This window comes from Coffea eugenioides, chromosome 1 (genome assembly GCF_003713205.1).
Source record: "Coffea eugenioides isolate CCC68of chromosome 1, Ceug_1.0, whole genome shotgun sequence".
Lineage (NCBI taxonomy): Eukaryota > Viridiplantae > Streptophyta > Magnoliopsida > Gentianales > Rubiaceae > Coffea > Coffea eugenioides.
The window spans coordinates 36,575,168-36,584,145 of NC_040035.1; the positions used below are offsets into that span (position 1 = coordinate 36,575,168).

The 8,978-nt window shown below is 35.8% G+C and overlaps 1 protein-coding gene across 1 annotated transcript; it reads right to left on the reverse strand.

The window, feature by feature from the left end:
• Positions 1 to 4,658: 4,658 nt before the first annotated feature.
• Positions 4,659 to 8,270, reverse strand: LOC113782723 (laccase-15-like). The gene is made up of 6 exons (XM_027328632.1): positions 8,167 to 8,270; positions 7,272 to 7,423; positions 6,903 to 7,147; positions 6,346 to 6,448; positions 5,290 to 6,263; positions 4,659 to 4,976 (listed from the first exon to the last, which is right to left on the reverse strand). The coding sequence occupies exons 1-6, from the start codon at positions 8,266 to 8,268 to the stop codon at positions 4,846 to 4,848; spliced, it is 1,707 nt and encodes a 568-aa protein (XP_027184433.1). The 5' UTR covers positions 8,269 to 8,270; the 3' UTR covers positions 4,659 to 4,845.
• Between the last annotated feature and the right edge of the window lie 708 nt (positions 8,271 to 8,978).

The following is an 8,978-nucleotide window of genomic DNA, read 5'->3' on the forward strand; positions in this document are numbered from 1 at the left end:
TAACCCATTGCACACCTAGAGTCCCTGCTCCAGTACCTAGGATTAATTGTTGACTGCTTTTAGTGGTAGTTAGGTTCTATTTTTTATTATTGCACAGGCTCGACGACCTGTCAATTTTTTGCGCCGTTGCCGGGAGCTGGCGTTATTTATTTGTTCCCTTTTAAATCTAATTTATTTTTGCTTTCTTATTTTTTTTCTTTCTGGTATTTTTTTAGTTTATGCCTCGTTCTTCTCGTACAGACGAACTAATTTTCGACCCTGAAGTAGAGAAGACTGCGCGCCGAACTAGAAAAGAGACCAGACAACTCAGAGAGGAGCAATCCAGTGTGGTATCTCAAAGACTAGATCCAGAGGCTGAGTTGACAGATTTACGTGGCGATAATTCGAGTGATTCGTACCAAGAGAACGTCACCATGGCAAACACACAAATATTAAGGGAGTTGGCTGCTCCAAACTTGACCCAACAACCTCTTTGCATAACTTTTCCTCGCCTTAGTGAGAATGCAGCTTTTGAATTAAAACCTGGTCTAATACATTTGTTGCCTACTTTTCATGGTCTGCCAGGAGAGGAACCCCACAAACACATGCAGGAATTTGATGTGGTGTGTTCGAGTATGAAGCCTTCGGGAGTAACTGATGAACAAATTAAATTAAGGGCCTTCCCTTTCTCTCTCAAGGATTCGGCAAAGGAGACTGGTTATACTGTCTACCTGCAGGCATTATCACCACGTGGCGAGAGATGAAGAAAAATTTTTTTGAAAAATATTTCCCTGCATCCAGAGCTGCTAGTTTGCGAAAGGAAAAATGTGGCATCAAGCAATTTCACGGGGAATCCTTGTATGAATATTGGGAGAGGTTCACCAGGCTGCGTACCCGATGCCCTCATCACCAAATAAGTGATCAACTGCTGATTCAGTACTTCTACGAGGGGCTACTGATGAACGATAGAAATATCATTGATGCAGCAAGTGGTGGTGCACTGGTGAATAAGACTACCCAAGAGGCATGGGAACTAATCGAGCGAATGGCAGAGAGCTGCCAGCAGTTTGGTACGAGAGAGGATGTTCCTACGAGAAAGGTCAACGAGGTAAGTTCATCTTCCATTCAACAGCAGTTATCTAAATTAACCTCATTTGTTCGACAGATAGCTGCAAGAAATGTACAGCAGGCCAAAGTGTGTGGGATTTGTACGAACATTGGTCATACCACTGACTCGTGCCCACGGTTACAAGAGGAGGGAACTGAGCAAGCAAACATGGCTGGTAACATGCCCATGCCACGTAGACAGTATGACCCCTATTCCAAGTCATACAATCCAGGTTGGAGGGATCATCCAAATCTGAGCTATGGGGGAAATAAGCAACAAAATTTCATCCCCAATAGACAGCAGGGCTTCCAGCAACAATATCAAACAAGGAATCAACCCTCCTCTGCCTCAGGTATGTCCTTAGAAGACATGATTAAAACCATAGCCTCTAATACTATGAAATTTCAGCAGGACACTGAGGCCAGCAGTCAAGAGATAAAGGCGTGTATGCAAAACTTGGAAAATCAGATGAGTCAATTGGCCTCAGATCTTGTATGTCCACTTTACCAATATAAGGCCAATTGGGAGGCGGTCTATTGCTTTCTATTACTTCTGGAGCTTCACTGGGAATGTGCATGTATTGTTCCAGCCTTTCTACTGAGACAATTGAATTTTCTAGCATGCATTGGGTTTGGACGGAACTGGCAAGGTATAAATTGAGTGAAAGAGCATATGATAGAGCCATGCCAATATATCCTGCATTTATAACATCAAGAAGTAAGTACACAGTAAAAGAAGATTACTGCGTCAATGTTATACATTGAGCTACCAGGGAGGATTACAGAAGACGGGTTGAAAAGACTCTGCAGAAATTCTGAGAATGAAAGGAGTGGTTCATCTGGTCCTTTGCACATTTAATTGAAGGTTTGGAAAATATAAATTATTATGATTATACAAGTGCAGGAATATTGAAAGGCTAGTAATAATCTATCACACAGGTCGGTACATTAGTTTAAGTAGGATCTGGTGTTAGTATTCTATTGTGCCTAAAATACCTTTCTCCCTAATTATTAGATTTATTGTATTGTTATAATAGTAAAAATTGTAAATTTACTTAAATTTGAATTATGAAGCTAATAAATACAAAATAAAACACTCTAATCTAATTTGTCTATTTGCATCCCATTATTCAGAGGAGTCTTGTATTCGTGATTTTGACATGACTATTTGAAAAACGAATTAAATCAGAATTAGGAAATATGGTGAAGGGATACTGGGGGTGAAAAAAAAGCATAACAAGTGTCCTGAAATAAGGGATAATTTCAGAACCCTTGACAATTTCACTAGCCTTCCCTTAGATTTGCAAAATTATACTTACCTTCCTTGGCAGAATTATGAACCCAGTTACTTACATTACATGAGAAAAGATCACTCATATACTCTGAGACATTATGTCTTATTAGAAACTAATATTTGATGATTAAATAATTATAGCACTAATTAACTGTTAGTAATTAATTAACAAAAATAATTATTGAAAAATTCCTTAATGATCATAGTAACTTGTAATTACAAAAGAACGCCAATTAATATATCAAATGATCCCGTTTTGCGATTGAGATAACTTAACAATGACCAAAAATTAGTTATATACAATACAAGAAAAAGGGCTAAAAAACACAGGGCCAAAAAAAGCTGTTACAAGAAAATTTTCTTGAGTCCATCTGGCTGGCTAAGATTTCAAGCCTCATGCGATTTGCTTTACCAAAGTCTCGCCACTGTAGTTGGGAGCCTACTCTTTTACCCTGATCTACCGCATGTTGAGACTTTTTTCCGGCAGTTGACTTGATTTTTTTTTTTTTGGGTAAAAGAAAAATTTTGAGGTGGAGGAGAAAATTCCCTCGTCGCAAAATCACATGATAAGCTACTGGCACATTTTTTTAATGATATTATAAATTGTTTATCATTCAAAATCTGCTAGCACCAAAACTCAAAATCTAGGTTTTGCTAAAGTAAGATGAACAAATCTTTCCAATTGAGTTGACCTTCATTTGCCGGTTGACTTCAGGGCGTTACACGTAGAATATTTCGAGTAAGTATTGGCCAGGCTTTTAGCCTCTGTTTGAATAATTGAATAGGAATGCATAAGGAACCTCTCAAACATTATTGGTGTTTTGATGTTTAAAGAACTTTTCATACGGTATATTCTACGTACGTTGGATGCTTTACATTTCACAAGGAATATCATTATGGGAAAATTACACTTTATTGGCCTATGGTTTAGTATTTTTTTTCATAACCCCCTTATGATTTTAAAAATTATATATAACCCCCTCATGGTTTGGATTAAAGTATCAAAGTGACGGAATTTGCAATACATAACAGAGTCAACTAAAATGTCAAAAATATCCCTATATAAAGTTGAAAATTATTTATTAACCACAAGGGATTATGTATATATATTGAAAACTATAAGGAGGTTATATGGTAAAATATAAAATCATACAGGATTTGAGTGTCGCACATATTATGTTTATATATTTTAGTCACTTCAGCAATTTTAGTTTTTAAATAAGCGTAATTTTGACATTTTCATAGGTTTTGTCACGGATAATCATTTCCATCACTTTGATACTTTAATCCAAATTATGATGGGGTTATATATAGTTTTTAAAACTATAGGGGGATTATGTCAAAATTAACTATACCATAGGGGGGTAAAGTGTAATTTGCCCTATCATTATACTGACCACAAAGGAATAATAATGAAAAACAGCTTGGCTAGGTGAGAAACCAACCAAAATAAGTAATACAACAAAATGCAATTACAAAAACCTTCATGATCAATCGTGAGTACTATTTATTTGCTAAGTGTTCAAACCATGATTCACTAAACCCTCTATGTATAATATCTTTATTGTGATGGCTATAATTGCTCAAATTCTTGAAGTATTTATACTATCATAATATGAATGGAGAACAAAGAAAATTATTACAAAGCACTTGTTATGCACTGTAATACTAACCGAACCACGTTTCTTTTCTTTAGATAAAAACTTAAAAGTGTACACCAAACCGATTGACCTTTGGTCTATTTGTTCAACAATTTTATTGTTTTTAGTATTGTTTATATTCCAAATAGTTTAATCATCAACTTGCCTTAAGCACGAGTTGCAATTGGAATGAATATTTATAGCATCAATTGTTAAGAATTAGACCATCAAACCTGATCGAGAAACCTATACTTGGAAATTTTGGATCTTATTTGTATCTAATTCTTCATGCTTTGACATAAGATCGAATGAGAATCTAACTACTTTACATAAAATTATAGAGGAATTGTGCAAATATGTACAAAATTATGAGCAATTTAAGTGAATATCCATGCAAAAGTATAGAAACTAAGTGCTTATTATAATTTCATTACACGTATTTTCGGAGCATCTCTAGGTCAATCACCGTAAGTGGAGGTGCTTTTTGTTTAGTCTTCACCTTACATAAAATTACGGGGCTATGTGGATTATTTTAAGGTATAAGGGAGATCATCTAGAAATATGCAAAACCATTTCGGGGTTATTAGTAATTTATCCAATTTGATATTTTATCATCCAACCGACTAAAAAGAAACAGATTTACTAAAAAAAACCGATTTATTGCAACATTTCAACACCTAGATTAGAAACTTTTATCTATGATCATTCAAAAATCAAGAAAAGAATACAAAATTTAAAAGCACACTTTTCTTCAATTCTGCACCATTCATCACTTGCTTCACAAAGTAACCATATTATTAAGTTTGGCATTTGGCACAGCAGCATCTAACAAGGTGGCATGTCTGGAGGTGGAGGAAGCATTTGTTCTCCCGGGCCAGTGCCATTTTTAACAATGAAGGTCATTCCCATTCCCCAGCTTACATGACGCTCGAAATGGCAATGCATGAACCACACGCCTGCAAGGAATTAGGTGAGCCCTATGACGTTATAATCCTTACTTACAAATACACACAAATAGTGATGCACATGGGCTAATAGTACTTTGCCGGACACATTTAACAATTTTTTTTTTAATAAAACAAACTATATTGAAACAAGATAAACAAACACCAGGTTAGAAGATTTTGAGTATGAATTTTGCAATTGCGGGAAAGGTTGCACATACACCAGGTTAGAAGCGCCTGAGGACTTGATATATATATATATATATCTATATATATATATATATATATATATGTAGCACATAAAGGCAACTAGATTGATGCTTACCAGGATTATTGGCCCTGAATCGGATAGCTGTCCAGCCGTTCCTGCGAACAGCAATTGTATTCATAAAAGGGGGGTCCTCAGTGTTATAGTTTTGAGTGTCTGTTACATTGTCAAAGATTTCAGGACCTGATCCAACTACGTAGAAACTGTGTCCATGCAAATGCATCGGATGATCTATCCCCGTAATCAGATTCGTCCCTTGGAATACTATCTCGACCGTGGAGTTATATTCAAGAACTAAAACTTTGGTACTTATATTAGGCAATTGTAGTTCTACAGGATGATTTTTTGCTGTATAATTGAACACAAACGGTGGGAAGTGGGGAAAGTCAGGGTCATAAATTCCTTGAGTCTGATTGTAGTAGGCTTGAAGTATATCGAGCTGGGGCAATACCAAACTTTGGTTGTTAACGCTAGCTCTTAGCCGGCTGTCTCCAGGCCCATGACATTTATTATTTGGTTCACACGAGACATTGTTTATCGAGAGTGTGAAAAATAGATTAGTGGTCACATTTTCTGGGACATGAACAGGATGTTCTGGACTTGCTAAACTTTTAAGGCTTTCTGTGAAGTTATATGTTGAATTGGCATCATCGGCAGCTGGGAGATTTGGGAAGATTGGAGATGAAGTTGCATTGTAATCTCCCAAGTATTGGATTATTCCCGTGGTGGTATTCTGGTCGTAAGGAAAAACAGTGACATTGGTATAAACCTTAGCAGCCATGTAGTAGTGATCAGGTTTTTGATTAGCTTCTAACAAGACATCCATGGTTTGTCCTGGGGCTATAGCAATGTAACCACTCTTTAATTGCTTTGTGTAGCTTCCATCTGTTCCCACAACGGTAAGAGTATGGTTTGCAATGCCAAAGAACATCAGGTTGTTCATGACAGCATTGACCATCCGGAGCAAATAAGTTTTTCCAGAAGTCACATTCAACTTGAATGTATCTGCAAAATGACAAGGTTTCAGAGAAATCACACAATTAGAACCAATTGAAAATGGTCCTTTTAATCCTGTATCACTTACCTGGTACAACTGAACATGAATTAAAATCGCCAGGATGGCCGTTTATCATGAAAGCATCAGACTTCGCAGGGTCTCCCCCAAAATGTAAAAAATCTTCCACCACATCTGTTATATTTCTCTTCCACCATTCTCCTGCATTGAAGCATTTTTAATCGTTAATTTCTGTTTTTAATCGTGTGTACCTTAAATTTCAATTTTGGACATGTTGGTTGCACCATAAGCTCTCAAATTTGTCCTAGTTTATCAAAATAAAAGATTCGGATGCAAAGTGTTAAAACTGAAGTTTAGAATAAGGTGCAAACTGAGAATGAGGTACAAGTTCGGAGGCAAAAAGTTGGATCTAGTCCAAATTTAATATACAAGAAAATAAAATGCAATGACTAAACTAGTCAAAACAAGATTCCATCACCCTTCTTAATTTGAAATGCACCAGTTGAATCAGACTACACAGTAACAAACTGATAAAAATAGTCAGACTGATTGTCAGGGAAATGATTTACTAAATGGGGTGATTTTGATTTATTACCAAATCAAATTGACCTCAGGAAATATAATCAAAGAATAGAATTAATCCCTTTATTTGCACCTAATATGATGGGAATTTCTGCATCAGGCTTAGGAAACGGGTATCTATCTCCTCTTTTGGGGTAAATAATGATTGCGCCATGAACTGTTGCTCGAGACCAATCACTGTGAGCATGCCACCACAAAGTTCCAATCTCTTCCGTGATTATGACCTTTTGGAAGAAAGATTTTCCAGGCATGATAGGGCACTGAGTGATGAACTCTGGACCATCTGACCATGGGTACCTTGGCTGTAAAACTCCATGCCTAGATACAACTCAAAGTCGTTCAATAAATTAAGCTTTACTTCTTATATTCAGCATCGACAAATGCAATGCTTCTCCTATATATACTTAAAAAAAAAGGAAGAAGAGAAAATCATTTGTATTACCAGTGAATAGTGATGTTTTCTTTTCCTTTGTTATGGACATGAACAATGGCGGTATCTCCCTGACGAAGGTGTAAGGTTGGTCCTGGAAATAGACCATTTACTGTCAAAATATCCTTGGTACTGCAGAGTCTTGTATATGAAGCTTCTTTGACCTGCACAAAATTAGAGGTGATTGTAAAATGATAGGGAAGCTAAAGAAATATGAAGTCTTTCATAGAGCCTTTGTTCATATATCAATATATTTAGCAAATAAAGAAATTAAGACCGTTCATACGTGTAGGTTATCAGTACTAATCAATGATAGATGACTTGACATTTAGCACAGTACATTGGCTTATTTGAGAATGTAAACATTGCTTCATGCCTATATCTTCTGGATGTGTGTATTGGTGCAGGTCTTAGGTTTCACTTGAATTCTGAAATGTTTGCAACAAATCAAACAGCCATGGGCTAGCTTATGATGAAATGGGGAGAAGAACAGAGCAATTTGGAATTTTGTAGTATTCGTTTGTGTTGAATGTTAAACTCTTGTTTCCCTGGGGGAAGAGAGAGAGAGAGGGAGTAGTCAAATCCCTAAAGTCATAAATTTTCTATTTGCCCAAAAAAAATTAATGGATACAAGCTCATATTTCATTCTTACAGGAATAAAAGAAAAAGCAGAAATCATTGGTAACAAACAATTTTGGATACAAGCTCTCAAGCTACTTATTTGCAAATCACTTAAAAAACATCAACTGTTACTTAAAGGGAAAAAAACATGCCACGGAAAACATTTTTGATGATTTTGGGTTCGACTCTCATTGTAAGATTTGGAATCTCCTTTTTAAAAAAGAAAAAAAAAACCTAAAATGCTTCATAAGGAATGATTACGATCTTCAAACTAAGTTATACTTACCACAAATGAATAGTTATGAGTAGCAGCTTGGCTAGGCGAGACACCGAAGAGAATAAGTAAAACAACAAAATGCAAGACAAAAACCTTCATGATCAACCACATTATATGACTATGTTTGTTGTGATGTTAGTATAAGCATAAGCTCTTAAGGTATTTATACTATCGACATATCAATGGAGACAAAGGAAATAATTGAATACTTGTTTCCCTCGTGAAATGGGTTCGAGTACTTAGCAGACCACGTTTCTTTTCTGACCAAAAAAAAAAAAATTAGGTATACATCAATCCCCTGATTGCACATCCATGAAGTGCAACTTGCAATTGAAAAATATTTGCTAACTTGTAAGTATTGAAGAATTTCGAAACTACGAAGCCTATGTTTTGGAATTTTGGATCTTTGCCTTGTCTTTATTTGTATTTAAATCTTCATGAATTGTCCTTCAAAAAAAAAATCTTCATGAATTGACATAAATTGCTTTGCACGAAATTATTGCGCGACATTAGTATATCTTAATACTTATAATAAAATGTGATGAAAAAGACTGCAATTGCATCGTATCAAACTGTTGAGAATTCGTAATCAAAATCGGCTGGAAAACATACTTTTCATACGCAAAACTTTGAGGAATCCGCTTTTCAAAAGAACCTTTGATATGCAGTTAACCTCATTTTTGTCGTTTTAGAGGAAATCCTGAGTTAAAACGACATCCTGCTGGCACTAGCATTTATACCTCGCAAAGTTATGAAGAAGAAATGTTCTACAAAAGCTAAGTCATAAAACCCTTAGCCATCATTTCTCCTGCAATGACTTC